Genomic DNA, 26,602 nt, shown 5'->3' with positions numbered 1-26,602 from the left:
AAATACATTAAACAGGGGGAGAGTATAATACTGACAAGGCAAGGCAATATTAATAAATCAATAAATAGATACAACAAAAACTATAAACATAACTATAAACATAAATAGCAATGTACAAAGTACAAAAATCAGCAGACATAAGGCATTCTTATTATTATTATTATTATTATTACCTATCTTCTTTCCCAGTCCCCACTCCAACTCAGGGGAACAGGCTCTGCATACCCTTGACTGTAAACGGGCTCTAGCGTTCTACCTAGACTATACGGTTGCCCACAGGGAGAGCACTCAGTTATTTGTCTCTTTCCATCCCAACAAACTAGGGCAACCTGTGGGTAAGCAGACTCTCTCCTCCTGGTTGGCGGACTGCATATCTTTTTGCTATCAGCAAGCAGGCATTCCTTTTCAAGACCGTGTTAAAGCACACACTATGTGAGGGCCATGGCGACTTCAGTAGCACACCTACGATCGGTGCCGCTTCCTGACATTTGCAGGGCTGCGACCTGAAGTTCTCTCCACACTTTCGCAGCCCACTATTGCCTGGACAAAGCCGGAAGACAGGATTCCATCTTCGGCCAATCTGTCCTGCGTAACCTATTTCCAGTGTGACATACCAACACCCTTCCGCCTGCCCAGTGGGGTTCAGGATGCCCTCTACCAAATTCCACCCCAATTGTTGTGCCTGTTGCACGCCATTGGGTACATTTGGTGCATGTTCGGACATCCTCAGCTCGGTACTCACCCATATGTGAGGACTACCATCCTGCTTGTCCTGTGAGAAAGCAAATGTTGCTTACCTGTATCAGGTGTTCTCACAGGATAGCAGGATGTTAGTCCTCACGAAACCCGCCTGCCACCCCGCGGTGTTGGGTTCGTAACGTTTTGTTGTTTTATTTTTCGGCACTGCCTGTAGCTATCAAATAAGACTGAAGGGGGACCCCTGCTGGCTGCAGGGTTAGTGCCATGCTGGGCATGCCCAGTAGGGGCCAGTCAAAGTTCTGGAAACTTTGACAGAAGTTTTCCGTGATTGGGCGCCATCCTGATGATGTCACCCATATGTGAGGACTAACATCCTGCTGTCCTGTGAGAACACCTGTTACAGGTAAGCAACATTTGCTAAATCACACCTGATGATAAACAATTAGAATCAAAATGTAAATGATACACTTTTTAAGAAACAGGATGGGTAAAAGAGGAAAGGGAAAGAGAGAGTGAGTATACTGAACATTTACCGCAAGGGCTATGACCACCCAGAGGCAGAGATGAGAGAGCAGATGGACGCATTTCAGAATGAACTAAAAGGTCCTGAAGATTTTTGCCATGATGAAAAGTGAACCGAAGGGGGCAATTAAAAATATCATGCATAGAAAGTAAAGACCAGTAGCAACGAATGATGGCAGTGAGTGCCCGACTGTGGACTGAAAAAGGCAGTATACAGTTGACAACACAGTCAGAAGAGCGTGGTTGTGGTATTAAAAAAAAAAAAAAAAAAAAGTAAATCAGGATTAGCATATAAGGCGCGTTTAAAGGCTGGTTTCAGAACATATGAGGGTACCCCTCTCTTTAAACCAGATCAACATCTGCTTAGTTTTATTAATGAGTTCTATTTTCGAAGAAAGCCGTAGAAGCCTTAAGAACTGTCCGACTGGAATATTGTTTTTCAAAGGACAGGAGGGTATTCCAATCAGTCGCTTTTCGAAAAATAGATATGGTAAAACTGTCATTCTCGAAGGAGATAAGAATCTCGAGAAAAGAGATTTGAGAACTGTGGATGTTTAAACACCATTTACAATTCAACTTTCAGTTATTCAGCCAGTCCAAAAACAGAAAAAAATTGAACATCTGTTCCGGTCCAAATCAAAAAAATATCAATGTACTATAACCATAAATAAATGAGGGGACCAAGTAGACGGATACACAAATTGCGGTACCCTTGATTTGTTGAAAAAAATTTGAATAAAAAAGAAAAAGACTTTTGTTAAGGCCAGTCAAGTTAAAGAAACCAAAAATTCTGTAGGGACATGTAGTAAGCAAGGCAGGCTGACAGGCAGGCTGAGTTGCCAATTAGATCTTCACAAGTGGTCCCTGAAACAGTGTGTGGCAAACAATATTTTCTCTCAGTAGGGAACTCCTAAGATAGATCTGTTCATAGAATACTGGAAAGTGCCAGCTTTTTGCTCCAAAGGGAGATCAGATAGCATACTATAGTTGGATGCCTTCTCCCTTCATTGGGGAAGGAAGCTCTATACTTGTATTCTGTATTATCCCTAGTGGTAAAGACCTTAAAAGTTAAAATGGACCAGAGAACTATGGTTCTCATAGCAACTGCTTGGCTGAGACAGATTTGGTTTCCAATTCTCCCAACACAAAACCAATCAAGTTGGACATTTTTCAATCTTAATTTCACAGAAGAAAGAAACATTGCTTCATCCTAATTTCCAGTTCCTAGCCCTTATGGTCTGAATGTTGGAAGCAAAGTAATACTCTCCTGTGTTGTTTCCATTTCAGTATCTTGGGTACTTTTGGCTTCTAGAAAAGAATCCACTATAAGATCTTATGATAGCAAACCACTTACATTTGCAAACTTATGTGACAGCAAAGCCCTAGTTACTTGTCCTTGTCTCACAAAAACTGCTTCTACCCTCTACTTATCTTTTAGAGTCTGGACTCAAAATAAACTGTCAGGGTTTGTTTCTGTGTGATTGGTGCATGCCACCATTATGTAAGGGAGACCTATTTCAGTAAGAACATAAGAACATGCCATACTGGGTCAGACCAAGGGTCCATCAAGCCCAGCATCCTATTTCCAACAGTGGCCAATCCAGGCCATAAGAACCTGGCAAGTACCCAAAAAACAAGTCTATTCCATGCTACTGTTGCTAGTAATAGTAGTGGCTATTTTCTAAGTCAACTTAATTAATAGCAGGTAATGGACTTCTCCTCCAAGAACTTATCCAATCCTTTTTAAAACACAGCTATACTAACTGCACTAACCACATCCTCTGGCAACAAATTCCAGAGTTTAATTGTGCGTTGAGTGAAAAAGAATTTCTCCGATTAATTCTGAATGTGCCACATGCTAACTTCATGGAGTGCCCCCTAGTCTTTCTATTATCCAAAAGAGTAAATAACTGATTCACGTTAACCCGTTCTAGACCTCTCATGATTTTAAACACCTCTATCATATCCCCCCTCAGCCGTCTCTTCTTCAAGTTGAAAAGTCCTAACCTCTTTAGTCTTTTTTTCATAGGGGAGCTATTCCATTCCGTTTATCATTTTGGTCGACCTTCTCTGTACCTTCTCCATAGCAACTATATCTTTTTTGAGATGCAGCGACCAGAATTGTACACAGTATTCGAGGTGTGGTCTCACCATGGAGCGATACAGTGGCATTATGACATTTTTCCATTTTATTCACCATTCCCTTTCTAATAATTCCCAACATTCTGTTTGCTTTCTTGACTGCTGCAGCACACTGAACCGATGATTTCAATGTGTTATCCACTATGACGCTCAGATCTTTCTTGGGTGGTAGCTCCTAATATGGAACCCAACATTGTGTAACTATAGCATGGGTTATTTTTCCCTATATATGCATCACCTTGCACTTATCCATATTAAAATTCATCTGCAATTTGGATGCTCAGTTTTCCAGTCTCAGAAGGTCTTCCTGCAATTCATCACAATCTGCTTGTGATTTAACTACTCTGAACAATTTTGTATCATCTGCAAATTTGATTACCTCACTCGTCGTATTTCTTTCCAGATCATTTATAAATATATTGAAAAGTACGGGTCCCAATATAGATCCCTGAGGTACTCCAATGCCCACTCCCTTCCACTGAGAAAATTGTCCATTTAATCCTACTCTCTGTTTCCTGTCTTTTAGCCAGTTTGTAATCCACGAAATGACATCTTCGCCTATCCCATGACTTCTTACTTTTCCTAGAAGCCTCTCATGAGGAACGTTGTCAAACGCCTTTTGAAAAATCCAAATATACCGTATCTACCGGTTCACCTTTATCCACATGTTTATTAACTCCTTCAAAAAAGTGAAGCAGATTTGTGAGGCAAGACTTGCCTTGGGTAAAGCCATGCTGACTTTGTTCCATTAAACCATGTCTTTCTATATGTTCTGTGATTTTGATATTTACACCACTTTCCACTATTTTTCCTGGCACTGAAATCTGGCTAACTGGTCTGAAGTTTCCCGGATCGCCCCTGGAGCCCTTTTTAAATACTGGGTTTACATTAGTCACCTTCCAGTCTTCAGGTACAATGGATGATTTTAATGATAGGTTACAAATTTTTACTAATAAGTCTGGAATTTCATGTTTGGGTTCCTTCAGAACCCTGGGATGATTTACTACTCTTCAGTTTGTCAATCAGGCCTACCACATCTTCTAGGTTCACCATGATTTTTGGTTCAGTCCATCTGAATCATTATCCATGAAAACCTTCTCTGATACAGGTATCTCCCCAACATCCTCTTCAGTAAACACTGAAGCAAAAAAATAATTTAATCTTTCCGCAATGGCCTTATTGCCTCTTTAACCCCTCGATCATCTAACGGTCCAACTGACTCCCTCACAGGCTATCTGCTTTGGATATATTTTAAAAAGTTTTTACTGTGAGTTCTTGCCTCTACGGCCAACTTCTTTTCAAATTCTTTCTTAGCCTGTCTTATCATTGTCTTACATTTAACTTGCCAGCGCTTATGCATTATCCTATTTTCTTCTGTTGGAGCCTTCTTCCAATTTTTGAATGAAGATCTTTTGGCTAAAATAGCTTCTTTCATTTCCCCTTTTAACCATGCCGGTGATCATTTTGCCTTATTTCCACCTTTCTTAATGTGTGGAATACATCTGGACTGTGCTTCTAGGATGGTATTTTTTAACAATGTCCGCGCCTCTTGCACACTTTTTACCTTTGTAGCTGCTCCTTTCAGTTTTTTTTCTAACTATTTTTCTCATTTTATCAAAGTTTCCCTTTTGAATGTTTAGCACGAGAGCCTTGGATTTGTACACTGTTCCTCTTCCAGTCATTAAATCAAATTTGATCATATTATGATCACTATTGCCAAGCGGCCCCACCACCGTTACCTCTCACCAAGTCCTGTGTTCCACTGAGAATTAGATCTAAAATTGCTCCTTCTTGTCGTTTCCTGAACCAATTGCTCCATAAAGCTGTCATTTATTCTATCCAGGAACTTTATCTCTCTAGCATGATACATTTACCCAGTCAATATTGAGGTAATTGAAATCTCCCATTATTACCACACTACCAATTTGGTTAGCTTCCCTAATTTCTCATAGCATTTCACTGTCCGTCTCATCATCTTGACCAGGTGGACGGTAGTATACTCCTATCACTAGAGTCTTCCCTAACTCACAAGGGATTTCTATCCATAAACATTCGATTGTGCATTTATTTATTTATTTATTTATTTATTTATTTATTTATGGGGTTTTTTTATACCGGCATTCAAGAACTCGTTCTCATCATGTCGGTTTACAGAAAAACAGGGGTGCAAAAAATAGAACCAAAAAACATGAATAAACGTGATGAAGAAATGCAGTTACAAATAACAAGGGTAAATGAACTGGGATTGTAAGAAAATAAAGTGAGATAGAGGAGATTAATTATATACAAGTGTACATTATAAATATGGAGTCCACTATATACAGCTTCTAAGCAGAGAGATTATTGATGGTGCGTGTTAGGTGGAGTTCGGGAAGGCTTGCCTGAAAAGCCAAGTTTTAAGTCTTTTCCTAAAGGTTAGGAGGCACGGTTCATTTCTGAGATCTGGGGGGATGGAGTTCCATAGAGGAGGGCCTGCTGTGGAGAGGGCTCGGTCTCTCAAGGTGCTGTGATTAGTAGTTTTTGTGGGTGGAACAAGGAGGCATCCTCTGTAGGCTTCCCTGGTCGGTCTTGTGGATTTGTGTAAACGGGGAGGAATTTGTAGGTCGATTATGGTATGTTGGTGAATGATTTTATATAGCAAGGTGATGGATTTGTAAATGACTCTGAAATGAATTGGTAACCAGTGGAGGTCTTGTAGGACTGGGGAGATGTGGTCTCTTTTCCTGGTGTTTGTTAGTAGACGGGCTGCTGCGTTTTGAACCATTTGGAGCGGTTTTGTATATGAGGAGGGGAGGCCAAGTAACGTAGAGTTACAGTAGTCTAATTTGGAGAAAATGAGTCTCATGCATTTAGTCTCATGCAGGATGTTTATCCTGTTGGACTCTATGCCATCCCGGACATAAAGCCCACACTGCCTCCCGGGTGCTCCTCTCTGTCATTGCGATTATAATTTGTACCCCGGTATAGCACTGTCCCATTGGTTATTCTCCTTCCACCATGTCTCTGAGATGCCAATTAAGTCTGTCATCATTCACTGCTATACATGCTATATAGATTCTAATTCTCCCATCTTACTTCTTAGACTTCTGGCATTAGCATACAAACATTTCAAAGTTTGTTTTTTGTTTGTATTTTCATTCTGCTTTTTAATTGATAGGGATAAATTAGGATTTTTTTTAGCTCAGGTGAGTTTTTAGTTACAGGCACTTGGACTACTCTTCTTATTATTGGAATCTCACTGACGGGATGCCTAATTCTAATGCATCATTGATATCCTTTTGAAGATACCTCCATTCGAACCATACGCTGCTGAGCTACTGTCTGCTTTCCTCTTTGTTCTAGTTTAAAAGCTGCTCTATCTCTTTTTTAAAGGTTAGCGCCAGCAGTCTGGTTCCACCCTGGTTAAGGTGGAGCCCATCCCTTCGGAAGAGACTCCCCCGTTCCTTAATTGTAAAATTAATGCAAAGGTTGCACCATTTGAAGGCTCACACTGTCATGGGATCTCAGCTTGGTTTAATATAGCTGATGAAAGCCACCTTTGAGCTGAAATCTTGTAGGCTAAAGAACCTGATCTGGAAGTCCATTTGTTTGGTAGTGATCACTTCAGCCCACAATTTACTGGAGTTTCAGGCCCTAGTAATGTATCCTTTTTATACTAAGTTTCTGCACAACAGAGTAGTGCTTTGCATGCATCCTAAGTCTGATTTCCATCTTAGCTTGTCAGTTGTCATCCTTGCATTTTTTCCAAGGCCATATTTTATCAATATATTTTTTCCAAGGCCATATTTTATCAATATATTTTTTCCAAGGCCATATTTTATCAATATATTTATAAATGATCTGGAAAGAAATACAACGAGTGAGATAATCAAATTTGCAGATGACACAAAATTGTTCAGAGTAGTTAAATCACAAGCAGATTATGATAAATTGTAGGAAGACCTTGTGAGACTGGAAAATTGGGCATCCAAATGGCAGATGAAATTTAATGTGGATAAGTGCAAGGTGATGCATATAGGGAAAAATAACCCATGCTATAATTACACAATGTTGGGTTCCATATTAGGTGCTACAACCCAAGAAAGAGATCTAGGTGTCATAGTGGATAACACATTGAAATCGTCGGTGCAGTGTGCTGCGGCAGTCAAAAAAGCAAACAATGTTGGGAATTATTAGAAAAGGAATGATGAATAAAACGGAAAATGTCATAATGCCTCTGTATCGCTCCATGGTGAGACCGCACCTTGAATACTGTGTACAATTCTGGTCGCCGCATCTCAAAAAAGATATAATTGCGATGGAGAAGGTACAGAGAAGGGCTACCAAAATGATAAAGGGAATGGAACAACTCCCCTATGAGGAAAGACTAAAGAGGTTAGGACTTTTCAGCTTGGAGAAGAGACGACTGAGGGGGGGATATGATAGAGGTGTTTAAAATCATGAGAGGTCTAGAACGGGTAGATGTGAATCGGTTATTTACTCTTTCGGATAGTAGAAAGACTAGGGGGCACTCCATGAAGTTAGCATGGGGCACATTTAAAACTAATCGGAGAAAGTTCTTTTTTACTCAACGCACAATTAAACTCTGGAATTTGTTGCCAGAGAATGTGGTTCGTGCAGTTAGTATAGCTGTGTTTAAAAAAGGATTGGATAAGTTCTTGGAGGAGAAGTCCATTACCTGCTATTAAGTTCACTTAGAGAATAGCCACTGCCATTAGCAATGGTTACATGGAATAGACTTAGTTTTTGGGTACTTGCCAGGTTCTTGTGGCCTGGATTGGCCACTGTTGGAAACAGGATGCTGGGCTTGATGGACCCTTGGTCTGACCCAGTATGGCATTTTCTTATGTTCTTATGTTCTTAAAGATAAACAAGCCCTACATACTTTTGGATAGACAAAGCCGTTGTCTTTTTCCATCGATTAAACAGGCTGAATTAACTATATGTGGGGTGGGCAGGACTGAATCAACTTGTCTCTTCCAAGATGCTAGAGCTTTGAGCTGTACTGAGCATGTGCAGGAATTCCCAAGCGGACGTTGCCTTGTGAGTCTCCTCTCGGAAATGTATTCTTATCTCCTTATAATTTATCTGCAAATCCAAAACTTTTTTTCTGTTTTCTTCAATTTTTCTTGGCTTGGCAGCCCCACAAAAGCATTTTTCAGTGCTTAGGGAATAGCCACTGCTATTAATTGCATCAATAGCATGGGATCTTCTTGATGTTTGGGTAATTGCCAGGTTCTTGTGGACTGCTTTGGCCTCTGTTGGAAACAGGATGCTGGGCTTGATGGACTCTTGGGCTGACCCAGCATGGCAATTTGTTATGTTCTTAACCCAAAAAAGTTACCATCCTTGTTTTCTTTTACTCCAAGAGACCTTGCCTTCTTAAGATGTTGCAGAAAAAATAGCCAACCATTACCAATTTTCAAATGGTGCATTTGTGATAAGATGTCCGATACAGACAGCCATGAGCTTTGCTACATCTGCTTTGGCCCGGAGCATGACCAGAAGAATTGTTATGCCTGTGGACAGTTGTCCCCACAGCTTACAACACTTCAGGGTGCACTGTTTTGAGGAGCTGCATAAATCTCCAAGGAATCGCAGCAGATTCTCCACCTGCAGTGCAGCTTTGTCTGCCTCATTGGGAAAAGGCTGGAGTAGTACCTCAGCTAAGTATCTCCTGTCGGCACAGGATGAAGCTGCGCAGTTGAATTCTGGCAGTCTTCCTGCGTCGAAGATAAAGTGCCACCAATTGCTGGAGCTTGCATCCAAGAAGCAAAAGCATTCAAAGTATGGTACCTCTGCGACAGCAGTAAGCATCAGCGCAAACTGCGTCAAGTATATGGGTGCAATCTGTATCAAAGCGTTCGCATGATTCAACTCATACATTTCTCTCACCTACTATTTCTCCCTCATTGTTCTCTGCTGCAAACAGATTCCTCCCCCCCCCCCCTCGGGTCTTTTACAAGGCACTTTGTATAGCAGCGGGCAATAGAACACCTTCCTATGTCCCAGCATATGCAGTTTTACTCCTGATACTTCCTCATCACCAAGAAAAGATTTGTGGCCCATTCTGGATTTGAGGCATCTGAAAAAAACACCTCTTTTGAGAGAAATTAAAGATGAACTTCCTCAGCACAATTCTCCCCTACATTCAATAGGGTGAATTTGTGTGTGTTCGACCTCAAGGATACTTATTTATATATAGCCATCCACTGTTCCCATTTGCGCTACCTGCAATTCAAAGTGGATTCTACCTATTACCAATACAGGGTGCTCCTGTTTGGCCTCTCAGCTGCCCCAAGAGTTTTCACGAAATGCCTGGCGTTGGTAGCAGCTTACCTGCAATTCCAGGAGCTTTGTCTTCCCTTATCTGGACAACTGGTTAATTACAGCACTCAGAATCTGTGATCAGCTCTCTGCACCAGATAATCTCTTGTTACAGAGCTTAGGTTTTCTGATTTAACTTTGTGAAGTCAAATTTGATGCCAGCCCAAAGACTGAAATTTATAGGGGCATGGATTTTACTTCTTACAGGAGAGAGAGCATTTTCCCTCAGATCAAGCCACCATCATGCACTCATTGATTCACAAATTGTTGTCCTTTTAGCGAGCAACAGCAAGATCATTTCTAGTCATGCTGGCCCACATGGTAGCAGGTTCACGTGTGGTTCCACTAACTCACATACATATTTGATACCTTCAATGGGGCCTGCATTCCCAATGGTATCAGCTAATACCGCCACAGTCCTCTGTAGTCCAAATTTCCAAGAGGTGGTTCAGGTGGTGGAGCCAACCTCCTGGTCTTCAGGAGGATGCACCTCTTCAGCAGCCTCTGTATTGAATAACATTAACAAGAGGGAGGGGCTGACGTCTGCTTTTGTTGAACCTAGGGCACTTAGTCTCCCATGGAAAGTCTGTGTCAAATAAACCTGCTCTTGTTGCAAGCAATAAGAAACACATTGCTAGTGTTCACATACCTTCTTTGAGGCAAGAGCATCCTTATCCAGGTGGACAACCAGGTGGCTATGTTTAATGTCATCAAACAAAGAGAAGAGGGGAAGTGAGATCATGGCCTTTCTCCCAGAAAGCACTCAATATCTGGACTTAGGTGGACAAAAATTGAGTGCTGCTGCAGGCTTTGTAACTTCCAGGAATCCTTAATACATTTGTCTATCAGCTTAGCAGAATATTTTGTCCACATGGAGTGGTCTAAACGACAATCTGTGGCAGACAAGATCTTCAGGTTATGGGGTCAACCATCAGTGAATCTGTTCACCTCACAGGAGAACAGTGAGGTAAATCGATTTTGCTCATTTCTTTCAAGTGAGCTAAAGCTAGCTCAGGACATACCTTCTTTCCTCATCAATTGGGGGACAAACCTCCATGTTTGCTTTTTCACTGATACCACTCATAGCCATGACAGTTCTTCGATCAGCTGGGATCAGACCCATTGGTGTTAACTCAAGAACCTTTTTCAACCCAATCTCGCTGCCCTCAACTTAACAGCCTGGAGGTTGAATGCTTAGTGATTGCAGATCTTAACCTACCTATAGAGATCATCGATAGCTTGTCTCATCTAGAAAACTATCAATTAGACAAAGCTACATATTCTAAGTGGTGTCTAACTCCTTTGATTATTTTTGCATTTGACGTCCTATCTGCAACAAATTTGCAGGACATGTCAAGACCTCCCAGAGGATTCTGATAGCTATTTTGTTTTGTTTTTTTTATATCCATGTAAAAGTGTGTGTACGCTTCTGAAATGTGGATTCCATTAGTACTGTGTGGAACTTTTTATTTGCTAAAGACAACCCTTAGCTAGAAGGTCCCCATAAATGTGACTCTGAATGGCTTATCTTCAGATTAAGCAAAATTGCTTATTTGTTATGGATTTCTTTGAAGGTTACATTTCACCAGTCACACAAATCCTCCCTCCCTTCTGGAGCTGAGTTTATTAGCTTAATTACTGAAGTATACTGCCCAGGGACTGGGAAGTGCCACTGAAGTGCAGAGGGATCATTGTGCTTTATCTAGAAAGCTCTGGAAACATGTTGCATATTGGTGCTAGCAGAGGAGTTCACCCCTATGTGTGACTGGTGAATTGCTGCCTTCAGATAACCCATGTTATAGTTAAACAGCCTCGCTGTTGTGCCTTGCAGAATGGCTAGAGTTTATTATATCCCTCTGAAACATGTAGACTGTCAGTCCTATAACTCGTGCTGGTTTTGCGGCTGGAATAAATGGGATTAGATTAAACCCACCAAATTTGATTTGAGAAATAACTTCTAATATCCATGAAAGCAGTTATACTGACTGTGTCCCCATATCATCTTTACATTTAATCATGTATTGTATGGTTCAAAGACTTAAATATAGTTTAGAGTAGGTCATACTACACTGTATGAGTTTAAGTATTTTAAGTGGGACCATATTCAGGAAGGTTTTTTTTTTTTCTTTTGAATTGAGAGCCCTAAAATAAATCTGACACCTTGTCATATACTCATTTCTTACTTTTTGTATTTTTTTTTTCTATTTTTTAGGTGCAACAGCTGGTGCTCAAGTAGGTGAAAAATAAAACTTATTTTCCAGTAGAATTACAATATTTCCCAAAGAACATATTTGTTAAGTAGACTCTCTAAATTTGCCCCACTAGAATACCTTCTTTAATTACAGATTGAACATTTAGTGATAATTAAAATAATATAAAATTGATTTCTACTCCTCTGAAGTGATTTATTGATATTAAGTTTGAGTACAGCATCCTATGCAAATCAAATAATGCTGAATGACAGTTTACTGATTAATACAATGTTTTAAAAGAAATCCATACCCACCATACAATGCATATAGTTTTAAAATGGCTTATGACAAGTACTGGCACTCCCCTCTCCCAGTTTTTCTTTTAAATGGTTATAATTGAAATTTTAAAGCTGCTGTTTTGCAGTTTCCCTGACCCCCCCTGCAAATGGACATATTCAGAGTAGCGTGGCAAATTTTCATGTAGAATGGTAAATGGGATTTATGATGTTATAGCTAAAATAAACCATTAGGTTCCATTCTTTGAGGTCATTTCTGACAATATTCTGGAAGACTGCTACCAGGAGTGCAGGTAAAATACTTTAAAATAAATAAATACAATAAAATATTGAAATACATTTTTAATTGATACTAGCTATTTATCCTGATAAGATACACATTTCAAGACAGAAGAATTGAGTCAGCAAACAAGTTGCAGCTGATACCTTTTTTCTGGATTAACTTAATTCATCTGTGACAAGCTTTCAATTGCTATTTACATATATATTTAGTCCAATGAAAAGGTATCCCCTACAGCTTGTTTGATCCTGAAGACTACATATTGACATGGACTAAAGGCAACCAAAATTCTTTTCTCAAAATAATTCATAGTACATGCTGGGTTTGATTTTTATTTAAAACATCCCTATGCTGTAAGTCTGCTCAGCAAGCTTCGAAAGATTCTACCCTAAGAAGCTTGCTGGGCAGGTTAGATGGATCATTTCGTCCTTTTCTGACATCAGTTTCTATATTTCAGTATATCATCCTGTAAAGGTGAATCAAAAATGGAGCTGTGATTTTATGGTGCTGGAATGGGGGAAGGGTTATGTTTCAAGGATATATTTATCTTTTTCTTTTAAAATCCTGGTTACCAGGTCTTAGCTTTAGCTAATAGCAGTTAATGAACTCCCATGTGAATCTGTACAGAGCAATTGTTTCTGCAGTATTTTAGTGAGAATACTTTAGGGTGGCTGGGTGCCCCATAATGCTACAGAGCTAATTCACCTATCTGAATTTTGGGGGGCAGCAGCTTATAAAGAAATAATCAGCAGAAATGGGAACCCTGGCATCAGGTATTTAATTAAGTTGTAGGGAAAAAAAAAAAAAGCTAAATCCATGTTCTGTGTTCTTTTGGCTCCTCTTTTTTCTTTTCTTCTAGAGAAAAGGGGAGGCCAGTTTGGAATAGAAGGATGCTTTTAACTTATAAAGTTTAACCTGTGATCAATCATTTTTCATTGTAACAAAAATGAATTTAACAATTGCAGTATGTATACATATTTCAGACTATTGTAAGTTAGTAGCCCAAAATGCACCCACATTAATTGTATTTCTAATTCCTAATGGAACAGTTTTTGTTTTGCTTGCTTTATTACATTCTGCAACTGTCTAGCTTGAAGTGGATATTGTTCAGCTAGATTCAGTGTGCCTAATGTCAAAATCTGACCATCTTATTGTTTCCAATATTGGAGCTTTGTAGCTAACTAAATCAAATTAAAATGTTCTAATTTTACATGATATTTTATACTGTAGTAATATGCTGTGAAACAATTATATTGTCCCTTGTGACATTTGAAAGGAAGCAAAGCAAACCAGAAAATTTGATAAGAATCTCTAATGGTATTCTTTGTTTCACAGCATCTGATATCCCGAGATCTTTAGATAATTACAGTTTAGAATTATGAGCAAGGTGAGAGATTTTCTATGCAGTCTGCCCACCAAGCCTTCTAAAACATAGCATTAAATCTTGGCAACTGTGGAAATTATAGTTCCTTCATGTTTCCTGCTTCTCTGCTTATATAGGTTTAGGTGCAGCCAATTATAAGTTGTAGTTTATATCTCCATTTTTTTAATGAACAATCTGGTGGGGTTAAATAGTGGAACACTGTCATATTAGAATGATTTAAAAAAATTTACCCCTGCTTCCCCCCTACCTCCAAATCTGTTGTGATTGTATTTCTATTAGGCTACTCATCCTGCAGTTTCAGGCCAGCAGCCCAGCACAGGCAACAGTTCTACAAATGAAGAGCATCCTAAACAAGTAAATATTTCTTCAGATATGTATATCTTTATCTTTTGAGCAAAGCTGCAATACACTCATACTTGATAAACATGGTTTGTGTTCTAGAAATATACATTTTAATTTTCTCTTTGTAGAAAACATTATGGACAGAGCATAAATCTCCTGATGGCAGGACATACTTTTATAATATAGAAACAAAGCAGTCTACGTGGGAAAAGCCAGACGAACTTAAAACGCCTGCTGAGGTACAGTTTATTGCATACAAAATTTAATTTCTCTGATCAACAATATAGAACAAAGGGGTTACCCATTACAGAGATACTGATTCTGACACAATTGATCTTTCTCAAAATATCATATTGGAGCATTTTCATTACTAATCTACTATGAAGGCTGCTTTGAACATAATTTTGTTAGTGGTATATAAACTTTTAAAATAAGCGCATATTTATTTTAAAATAAATAAGCATACATGGCAGAAATGGATAAACCACCATATGGTAACACAAAGAAAAAAGTTGGCACATGGGAAAAACTAGGAAAGTAAGTATAGAAGAAGGTAAGTGATTTGCCTAATGTCACCACTGACCAAGAAAACTACAACTTCTGTTTTCTCGATATTTAACATCAGTTTGTTCTTCTGAAGCCAAACCTTAATCTGTGCCAAGCAGCCAGATAATTTCTCCAATGTTGCATCAACAAAGGGCAGAATAGAGAAGAACTGTATGTCATCCATTTAATATTTTAAAGGAACATTCAAACTAGAAATGAGTGAACAGAGAAGAGTTAGATAAATATTAAAAAGGTTAGGCAATAGAGGAGGAGCCTTGAGGTACCCCCATGGAAAGAGTATAAATCAGAAGTAGCAACACCCAATTAATGTTCCCAGGTAATCCTATGCTAATAAAATAACATGGCATGCCAAAAACAGGGAAGCTGCTTTATTTTAACAAAAATCGAGGAGCGTAGATACTTGCTGCAGGAGTATCAGGATGCTAGTGCATGTCCTGATGCTCCTGAGGCAAAATTTAAAGGGCCACAGGCCAGAAGAAATACCCCCAAAATTAAGAAAAAAAAATCCCTCCCTCCCCCCCCCCCCCCCAGGATTCTTGGAATAACCCCTCCCACATACGCACACACACTATGTCACAGGGGCCGACCAATGGAACCAGTAGCCCCTGTGACATAGTAAGGGCAAAGGGTCATCTGCGCCATTTTGATTACTGGCAGCTGACGGCCCATGTGCAGGAGATCGCTCCCGGACCCCCGCTGGACCACCAGGTACTTTTGGCAGGTCTTGGGGTCAGGAGGGTGGGGGGGTTATAGTTAGTTTTTGTTTTGTTTTTTTTCCCGTCGATAGCAGGGCTGAATTAGCCATGCTGTCATGGGATCTGTCAATCAGGTCCGGGAGGCGGAGCTTTACAAAGCAGAGATTAAGATTTTAGCTCTCTGTGGCTGCGCGTGTGTTCCCGCGCAGGAAAGTAACAGATTCTCCTCAGTCTGTTTTTTCCGCTACCGGGATCGCACGCGGGGCTGACTTCTCCTCAGCATTTCTTATTTTATTGAAATGTCAAAAAAGCCGGGGTTTAAACCCTGTGCCTGTGGCAAGGTAATGTCGGTCACGGAAGGCCATGACCAATGTTACCGATGCCTGGGACCAGAGCATAATTTTCAAAATTGTGATTTTTTTTGTGCTCGAATGTCCAAGAGTCCAAAAACAATGTGCCTACAAAATGTTTGAACTTTTCACATTTTCCGAGCCATCGGAGGCTCATTCTTCACCGGGTCCCTCATTGACGGCGGCTCCGTCACAGAAAAGAGCGTCGTCGTGGGATCCTCAACCCTCCAGGCTTGGAGGTAAGGACTTACCGAGCCGACACAGGCCTTCGGATCCGAGAGGACCGAAAGAGCCTCTGTGAGCGGCGCAGGAAACAACGGCGCCTAAATCTGCGGTGCCGACGAGTTATGCGCCTGAAGCACCTTATGCAGCCAAATCACCACTGGCGCATAATACTTCTGTGCCCAAATCATCATCGGCGTGCACAACGCAGGAAGTGTCTGCGCGCGTAACGCGCCGAAGATGTCTGAAGCGAGCTCTGCGCCGAAGACTTCTGCGCACAAGTCGGTATATGCGCACAACTTACAAGAAACATCGACGCACATGGCACCGAATGCATTAGCGCACTCGACAACACACAGATCGATGCACAGTGGACTACAAAACAAAGACATCAGTCTCCACATGTACCTCATTCCACCTCTTCAGTCAAAACAAATCAGACGATCACTGTCGGGAGATGGAACCCATACAGGATCATCGTCACACCATCACCATAGGCGATCACGTCACTCATATCAAAAAGCTGCGAAGACGAGAGATACATGGGCAGTGAGCCCTTCCACTTCTAGGTCCTCACCCATGAAGTGTAGATTCCTTATCTCAAAGGCAATTAATACAAATCACTTCCTCTGCTGCATCTTCGTCCTCAGATATTTCTGTTAAGACCACAGAGGGCAAGATGAGGAACAAGTATGACATACCAGTTGCTTCTGCTAAAATTCCTACAGTATCACCTAAAACAGGTGAACTACCAAAACAATCTGATCGTGCAGCAATGCCTCCTCAAACAAAAGAGGCATTTCTTCAATTATCCCAATCATTGGCAGGGTTTTATGAAACTCTTCAGTCATCTTTTAAGATGTCTAACGAGCTATCTGAGTTCTCCGGAACACAATATACATACCTCTAGAGAACCGTCTGTGGAGCCTCTGGCATCCCCAATGACGAAACGACCAATTTCACCAATTCAACAGCAAGATACCCCTATAGATTCTCTATCTCCACAAACGTCACCATTGTCATCTACTGGATTCCCATTGGATCCACAGGAACAACCACAGGAACTATATTCTCCTCCAGAGGACCTGACATACCCAAAATGTTTAGAAAAATTGGGCACGATATTACATCTGGATTTCCAAAAGGAGACAGGCCCTAGGTCAGAAACCTTTGGTCTCCTAAAGATTTTCGATGCTCGGGAGAACCAACATCTCTCCCACCACACGAATTATTACATTCTGTCTTGCAGAAGTTATTTATTATTTATTTATTTATTTACGATTTTTATATACCGATGTTCATTTCAAAAAGAGATATCACATCGGTTTACAATAAGGGGCAATAGGTAATTCACTATCCCCTAAAAGGGCTTACAATCTAAAATTTTTGTACCTGAGGCTAAGGGATTACAAAAATAAAATCATCAAAATCAAAGTTCTTAACAATTAAGCAAAAGGTATAACAAGGAGCATATTAAACAAATAACACAAAGGGGTGCACAAAGGGGAGAGTTGTGGGAAACGCCTTATTCTCTATCAGCGGTTTCCAAGAAAACGTATATAAAATTTCGTATGAGAAAAACATCGCCTTACTCTATACCACAATTACCACATGCTTCAATTGTGATAGTCGGCAATGCAAAGATTCAACAAAGCAAAATCGCATGCCTTGTATCCACTGGGTAAAGACAACCGGTATTTAGATGACTTTGGCAGGAAGATGTATCATAACTCAATGTTGAATGCCCGCATTATGCACCATCAATTCTATATGGTACAATACCTATATGAGTGCATACAAGCCACAAAAGGTATGCTTTCCTTGATGGCTGAACAGGTACCACCGCCTCTTCATGATATGGAAGAGTGTTCTCAACACCTTCTACGATCAATATATGAGGCATTTGAAACATCTTCTAGGGCGTCTGCGACAACCATAGCAGCCCGTAGGGTGGCATGGTTACGCTTTAGTACGATAAGAGAAGATTTACACGAGAAACTGACGAACCTCCCGTGTACAGGAGACAACCTGTTCGGAGAACAGTTTCAAGAAACAGTTGGAAAATTAAAGGCGGAAGCTCTAGCAGTCCAATCCTTAACATCACAATCTCATTACTCGACCACACGTCATTATGTGGCACTACACGTAGATAATCCTATAATCGTAGGTCTTATCAATCTTTTCGTACACAGACGTATCCATCTTACCAGCGTCCTCCGCCGCAACAAAACAATACGACTCAACGTAGGGGTAAACCACGTAACCAGAGACAGCAAACACAACAACTGCTGCTGCAGAAAAATCAACGCCGTCTTTTTATTAAACCAGCCACCACCACTACATCAAGCACCACCTGGCAGAATTCATTCTTTGCTGGCAGCCTGGGAGAAAATAACAACCGATCAATGGGTTTTATTTATTTATTTATTTATTTATTTATTTTGTATACCGACATTCGATCGAGATATCACATCGGTTTCCAGAAAACAGGTTGAATAGAGCCGGAACTGCCCTATTTTACATTGTAACAAGAGAACAGTTGATTAAACAATAAATATAAGGAACATTGTAACATATGAATAAAATTAAAATTAAATATTAGATGTGGGTATATAGCAATGGCATATAGCCTATATACAATATGTACAATATGACTTGGTTATGAGTAGGGGGGGACAGGGAAGAGGGAGGTTACGAGAAGGGTGGGGGACAGGGAAAAGGGAGGATAGAGAAGGGGGGAGGGGTTATGCGTTCATGCAGAGTAGAAGTTATGCGGTAAGGCTTTCAGTAGCGTTTATTATAGGATGTTGGGGTTCAGGAGGGAATGCTTTCAAGAACAGCCATGTTTTGAGCTGTTTTTTTAAAGACTTGCGGTGAGGGTTCGTTTCTGAGCTGTGGGGGGAGGGAGTTCCAGAGGGTAGGGCCAGCTATTGTAATGGCTCGTTTGCGTGTTGTATTGAGGTGAGCATTTTTAAGAGTTGGGATGGAGAGGAGACCTGAGTTGGTGGATCTGAGATTTCTTTGTGTGAAATATGGTTGGATGTTGTTGTTTAGCCAGACCATTCTGTTGTTGTTTATTTTAGAGAGAGTACGACATGGTTATCAACTCCAATTTACCACAAAACCCATACTACCTCATTTTTCCACTCTAAAGAGTCAAAGCTTCCAACCACAACAGGAGATTGCTTTGCTTCGCAAACAGCAGGCCATTCGAATTTTCCCAAAAAACAGGGTTCTATTCCCCATACTTCCTCATACCCAAAAAGTCGTGCAGGAAATCGCTCCTGGACCCCCGCTGGACCACCACTTTTGGCAGGTCTTGGGGTCAGGAGGGTGGGGGGTTGTAGGTAGTTGTTTTTTGTTTTTTTGTTTGTTTGTTTGTTTTTTTTATATTCGCTCCATAAGATGCACAGACATTTGTGCCATGTAGAAGTCCCCTGGTTCTATCCCCAAAATCGAGGAGAGTAGATATCTTGCTGCAGGATATATATATATATACCGTATTTTTCGCTCCATAAGACATACTTTTTTTCCCCCCCAAACAGTGCTTACAGGAATTGGAACTAGTGATCAATTTTCAGAAATCACAACTCCAACCAACACAACGATTACAGTTCATAGGAGCAGGCATGGACACTGTTCGCAATCGGGCATATCTCCCAACAGAAAGAATAATACAAATACATCAACTCACTTAAAGGCCGTCGGCAAGACAAATTCTGGTAGTCCTCGGCCACATGGCAGCGGCCATCTTCACAGTACCCAACACCAGGCTACACATGAGACGCCTGCAATGGGGACTAAAACGTCAATGGAAACAACACTCTCAACCGTTGACACAAAAGCTATTGTTGACTTCCGAGATGAAATAGGACATAACATGGTGGCTCCTACACTCCACCTGTCCAAAGGAGTAGTATTCAGTCTTCCTCCTCACAACGCAGTCTTAACCACAGATGCGTCTCGCAAGGGATGGGGAGCACATCTCGAGATTTACGAAACCCAAGGGTTATGGACAATCTCCGAGCAGACCCTGCAGATAAATCTATTAGAGCTCAGAGCAATTCGAAATGCGCTACAAGTGTTTCAAGATCATTTAAAGGGCCGCAGGGTCATGATCTACACAGACAATCAAGTGGCAATGTTTTATATCAACAAGCAAGGAGGGTCCGGTTCATGGTCCCTTTGCAAGGAGACCGTGACAATCTTCAAACATGCTCACCAACATTGCACACATCTGCAAGCAACTTATCTACCAGGAGTAGCAAATACAAGGGCGGACAGGCTAAGCCGCATCTTTCATCCTCAAAAATGGACACTCAATTCGGAGGTAGCCCAAGACATTTTCATGCAATGGGGGACACCTGCGATAGATCTCTTTGCAACCGAGATCAACGCTCAGGTTCCCAAATTCTGCTTGATAAGACCAAGTCAGGTCTTATCGAGTAGTTCAGGATCGCCCAAGATGCCTTCCTCATTCCGTGGACGACAGGCCTCCTGTATGCCTTTCCTCCCATACCACTCATAACAAGGACATAACAGATCATAACTCACCCATCCTATGCTAATACAATAACATGGCATGCCAAAAACAGGGAAGCTGCTTTATTTTAACAAAAATACCCTGCTTCTAGAGGCGTCCTAGTAGGGGGAAGGGGATCAGCATTCCTGTGTAGTTACATTTTTATATTTTTTTAAACTTTTCAGCCTCATAGAAGGGTCTTCCAATATCCCCCTGGGCTGGATTTTTTTCATTTTGTCAACAGGTTTGTCTTCCATTTAAGTACTGATTTTATGTTTTTATGTATGTCTTATTGTAATCCTCTTAGAATACTGGATAATATGGCCAATAAAATAAATAAGGCTGGCCCTTTGGCTGAATGGCAATGCTGTGTACTGCCATGTAGAAGTCCCCTGGTTCTATCCCCAAGTGAGATCTTCTGCTCCCCAAGTCAGCTAGAGATGCTGCAGAGGTAGTGTTCATAGACTGTGAGGGAGAGGGAGCTGTGCCCATTGCTTAAGAGTGACAGTGGCTGGATACAGAGCAAATGATTACAGGATTCTGGACGGAGCCATGGTTCATGGTCTCTAGCCCAGGACTATCATAGCAATGAGCAGATTAGGTACATTGGGGAGGAGGGGGGGTGGTATATAAACGGAGGAAAATCCCCAGGTAGTTGTGAATGAAGGCACATGGTGCTGTATCCCACCCCAAATTCCAATTGAACTGGAAGTATGAAGAAACAGGAGGACACTACTGGATCAAAAAATAAGGAAAAAAATGTAAACAGTGTTTGTCAGGGACATATCTGATTTGCTCTGAAACACATTTTGTGCTAGTTGTATTTTTAACAGAATATTTACTTTCCTCCTCTTCAGCAATTGTTATCCAAATGTCCTTGGAAAGAATTCAAGTCTGACTCTGGAAAATCTTACTACTACAATTCTCAGACAAAGGAATCACGCTGGGCAAAACCTAAAGAATTAGAAGACCTTGAAGGTAATGGTTTTAAAAGGGCAAAATTGTGTTGAGACATACCATGGCTTTCCAAAAAATTAATAAACTCTGTTATATAGATTTACTAAGGGAGAAGGATAATTGCTTTAGTAGTCATTTAAATAGTAATATAATTTAGTTTAGAGATTTTTTTTTTCAAGGACAAGCAGGATGGTAGTCCTTACAAATGGGTGACGACATCAGATGGTGCCCCAACACAGAAAACAGTCATAGTTTCTAGAACTTTGACTTGCCACACTGGGCGTGCCCAGCATGCCCTATAGCATGTGCCTACGTGGGATCCCTCTTCACCCCTTTTTTTCATTTGAGCTGCAACATTGCAGTTGTTGAGCTCTCTTTTGGCCTTTTTTGGAAAACTTTTGTAATTTTCGCTTATTAATGATTTTTTTTTTTCACCTGCATTCGATGCCGGATCCCTCTCAGTCCTTCCTATAGCATTCCTAGTCAGGGTTTTTGTCGTTTATTGGTAAGTTTTCTTTTGCAGTTGATAACCCCTGGTGGCAGTACTTCAGAGACCGCTGGCCTTCGACACCCGCTGCCATCCATTTTGATCTTCCTTCCCATTTTTCACCCCGTCATGGCTGCATCTGCTTTCTGGCGATACCTTTGGTGCCCAAGGACCATGTCCATCATGGACCCCCATGATGTATGTGCTCCTCTCCCTGGGAGCATCGCATAAAATCTGGGGTTGAACCAAATTCACACAGATGACCCCAAAGGAATTTAGTCTTCAGCTCGATAAGATGGAACAACTCTTCAGGTCGGAGAAGACTGAGCCATCGGCATTGAAGGATCTCTGAGCCGCACTGATGGACACCGAGCCATCCTCATTGGCAGGTCACTCAGTGCAGTCAGTGGATAGGAGCACCAAGATCGACCACCGTCTGGTTCTTTTGTCATCGGCCTTGGCACTAGGGAAAAACCATGCTGAGCATCGAGGGAAGCTGAAGAAACATTTGCATCAGTCCCCCTCAATGTACGGTGCTGGACACGGGGATGTGCTAACTCATGCTGTGATGCCACAGTTTCGCTTTGGGGGCATGGAGGGTCAGTCCTCCATCAATGCTGGGGGTCCGCGATGGTCTCCACTGGTCTTGAGGCTAATCACCAATCCTCCTCTCAGTTCTGAAGAGGATCTGGCCATCCCTTCTCCCTCCCAGTTGCTGTTGGCATTGGCAATATTCAAGGAGGAGCTTGAGCTGCAAGTCCAACTAGCGGGCAATGTGGTTCATCAGTCCTGTCACCGACAGTACTGGTACCGTCCATCATAGAACCGCTGTTTAAAGAAGCTCAGTGCGCTCATTGGTGCATTATCAACCCAGCTGGCTTTGGTTCCCAGGCCGGCGTAGGTTCCCGTAGGGGCACTGCAGCCTCCCTCTGCCAACATAGTGGTTGGTGCAGATTCCTTGGAGGAGGAAGCTCCACTCAGGCTGGCTGAGATACTGAGGCCTGCAGGCCCTCGTCCAGCTGTGCCAGTACCTGCACCTCTTGATGAAGGCCAAATGCCTAGAGCCCCATCCCCTGTCGGTTTCGATGAGGGTCCCTATAAACCTTGGGAGGATGACACCATGGAGTTGTCCTCTGATAGATCTGAGGGTCTCTTCTCAGACCCTTCTCCTCCAGAAGAGCAAAGGAAGTCTCCACCTGAGGATTTAACCTTTGCAGATTTTGTGAGAGTGATGGCAGAGGCCATCTCATTTCAGTTACTGACTGAGGAGGATGCTAGGCACAAAATGCTTGAGATCTTCTAGTTCGTGGAGCCTTCTAAGGAGATCGTGGCAGACTCTGTACACAATATCCTTAAGGAGTTACTGCTGAAGATATGGGAACACCCCCTCACAGAGCCTCCTGTGACCAAGAAGGATGAAGGGGTCTACCTCGTCCAGAAGGTTCCCAGATTCGATAAGCGATAGCTGCACCACCAGTCTGTGGTGGTGGTCGAATCCACTCTCAAGAGGGCCAAGTAGTCTTGAACCCATTCCTCGGTGCCCCCAGGGAAGGATCACAGAGAGATGGACGCTCTTGGGAGAAAGGTGTTTCATTGCGCCATGCTTATTGCCTGCAATGCTTCCTATCAACTTTATATGAGTCAGTACTCGAGAGACATCTGGAAACAGGTGCAGGGGGTGGCCGAGCAGCTGCCTCAGCAGCAGCAGGACACCCTCATGTTGCTGGTACATAAGGGCTTGGAGTGCAGGAAATACGAGGTCCGAGCGACCTACGATGTTTTCGAGACAGCATTGAGGGTGTCTGCTACGGGAATCTGTGCCCGCAGGATGGCATGGCTGTGGGCCTAGGATTTCCAACCAGTGGTATAGGAACAACTCGCTGAGGTGTTGTGTACTGAAGAGAATCTGGAGAGAGGGTGTGGGATGTGGTGGCCCAGTTCCAGGACCACTATGAGAACATCCAAAAAAACTCTCCGCCAGCACTCTGGAACAGTCGTCCTCGGCTAGGAGATCAGCAAGATCAGGGTAAAGGAAGTCTCTTGTCACAGGAAGGTACTATCCTCTGCCCCCTTGCTCCTAACAAGAGCATCAGGGCTCCCATGGCTATCCCAGGCAGCAGAGGGCCCCCAAGCCCTAGCTGGCTCCTCTGTCAACTCCAGAGACTGGGTTTTGACTGGGCCATAGGGAGCGTAGTCCAGTTGCCTTTTATCTATTTATTTATTTATTTCAGATTTTTATATACCGGCATTCGAGACAGCAGTCACATCATGCTGGTTCACATAGAACAGGGGTGCATAGTAAACATAACTATAACAATGGTGCTGAAAAGGCAGTTACATATAACATATTACATGGAAGAAGGATCTGCCGGTTGAGAGGAGGCTGCGGTGATTGCGAACCAGTGGCCTAGTATAAACTCAGACCAGTAGGTTCTTACCGTCTTCCACCAAGGGTACCGATTGAACCTATTGGGTGTTCCACCATATTGCCCTCTGAGCCCATTTTGTAGGCCAGTAGTGCATTATGAGGTACTTCTGACGGTGCTCTCTTCCCTCTTAACGACCAGAGCAGTCGAGCCTGTTTCACTAAGGCAAAGAGAGCAGGAATTTTACTCCAGGTACCTTCTAATTCCAAAGAAAACAGGAGTACTCCATCCCATCCTAGACCTAAAGGCCTTGAACAGATTTGTCAAAACAGAAAAGTTCAAAATGGTTTCCCTGGGTACCTTGATCCTCCTTTTGCAAAAAGGGGTATGGCTATTCTCCCTCGATCTGAAGGACGCATACACTCACATTGAGATCTTCCCCAGTCACCGGAAGTATCTCCGATTCATGGTGGGAAGACAACACTTTCAATATAGGTTGTTGCCGTTCGGGTTAGCATCTGCCCCATGAGTCTTCACAAAATGCCTGGCCATGGTGGCGGCGCACCTCTGCATGCTGGGAGTGCATGTTTTCCCTTATCTGTACGATTGGAAGGTCAAGAGCACATCTCGGGCAGGGGCCATCAAGTCCTTGTGCTTGACCATCCGGGTGTTGGAGTCACTAGGGTTCATCATCAACTACTTGAAGTCCCATCTCCGCTCATCACCTCAGTTGGACTTCATAGGAGCCCTGCTAGACACGGCTCAGGCCAAGGCCTTTCTGCCTCGTCAAAAGGCAGTCACTTTGACGACCATCACGGCAGAGATTCAGCAGAGCCAGCAGGTATCAGCCTGGCATATGTTGAGGTTGTTGGGCCATATGGCCGCAAATGTCCATGTCACTCCCTTGGCATGATTATACATGTGTAGAGCCCCATGGACCCTTAGGTCACAGTGGCACCAGACCATGCAGAACCTCCAGGATTGCATCCGAGTCACTTCGCCCCTCCAGGACTCTTTGTCCTGGTGGTGGGCACTTTCAAACTTTAACAGGGGATCTCTTTTCGAAGTCATCCTACTCAAATTGTCCTAACCACGAATGCGTCCACCCTGAGCTGGGGGCTCAGCACCCGGGGTATGTAGTCTGCTCAAGAAAGCTGTTGTCAAATCAACTTCCTGGAGCTTCGGGCGATCAGGTATGTGCTATGGGCTTTCAGAGATCGGCTGTCCAACAAAGCTGTCCTAATCCAAACCGACAATCAGGTGGCAATGTGGTATGTCAACATGCAAAGAGGTATAGGATCATACCTCCTATGACAGGAAGCGGTCCAGATCTAGTGCTAGTGCTCAGAGCCATGTACTTGGCTGGGATGGAGAGCGTGGTAGCAGACAAGACTGAGTGGTGCCTTCAGACACCATGAGTAGTCTCTGGACCAGGGAAGGTTGCGAATCAGATATTCTGCCTCTGGGGGAGTCCGGCATGGATCTGTTTGCGTCCCCTTGCAACAGAAAGGTGCCTCATTTCTGCTTCCTGTACGGGTCAGACGGCAAACCAATCTCTGACGCCTTTGCCCGACATTGGGGCAAGTGTCTTCTGTACATGTATCCTCCGATTCCCTTAGCGAAGACTCTCTTGAAGCTTCACGATGACCAGGGGACTATGATCCTCATAGCCCCTTATTGGCTGAGACAGGTCTGGTTTCCACTCCTACAGGAGTTGTCCATCTGCTCACAGTCTGGATGTGGAGAGGTTAGCCCTGCAACCACTTGAACTCTCAGAGGATGTGTCTCAGGTCCTGGTGGCTTCTAAAAATCTTTCCACTAGAAAGTCCTATTCTCTGAAGTGGAGGAAGCTTTCCCTGTGGTGGAGCAGAAGGCCCAAGATCTGTTCTGCTTCACACACAAAGTGCTTGATTACGTTCTACAACTATAAGAGACTGGCTTGAAAACCAGCTCCGTTAGAGTTATACCACCATGGTGTAGATGGTACATCCCTCTCTGTACAGCCTTTAGTTTTATATTTTTATACTGGACCTGCTTCACTTGAAGCCTCCCACTGTGTCTTGAGACCTCAACTTGGTGTTAGCTCAGCTAATGAAAGCTCCTTTTGAGCCGCTGTTCACCTGAGACATGAAGTTCCTAACCTGGAAGGTCATATTTCTGGTGGTGGTCATGCAAGGTCAGCAAGCTCCAGGCCTTAGTGACTTATCCACTAAGTTTTATCATGATAGGGTGGTCTTGCGTATGTACCCTAA

General features: G+C 42.5%; 1 protein-coding gene across 2 annotated transcripts in view; it reads left to right on the top strand.

Annotated features, from left to right (window-relative positions):
- The window catches only part of PRPF40A (pre-mRNA processing factor 40 homolog A), a 391,586-nt gene that overhangs the window by 68,093 nt on the left and 296,891 nt on the right, over window positions 1-26,602 (top strand). For both annotated transcript variants that reach the window (XM_029605503.1, XM_029605504.1), the window contains exons 6-9: window positions 11,903-11,922; window positions 14,122-14,196; window positions 14,313-14,423; window positions 21,398-21,518. In XM_029605503.1, coding sequence (XP_029461363.1) covers window positions 11,903-11,922; window positions 14,122-14,196; window positions 14,313-14,423; window positions 21,398-21,518 — 327 coding nt within the window. The remainder of the gene's footprint in view (window positions 1-11,902; window positions 11,923-14,121; window positions 14,197-14,312; window positions 14,424-21,397; window positions 21,519-26,602) is intronic.

The sequence above is a fragment of the Rhinatrema bivittatum genome, chromosome 6 (assembly GCF_901001135.1).
Source record: "Rhinatrema bivittatum chromosome 6, aRhiBiv1.1, whole genome shotgun sequence".
NCBI lineage: Eukaryota > Metazoa > Chordata > Amphibia > Gymnophiona > Rhinatrematidae > Rhinatrema > Rhinatrema bivittatum.
This window is presented reverse-complemented; position numbering and strand designations above follow the sequence as displayed.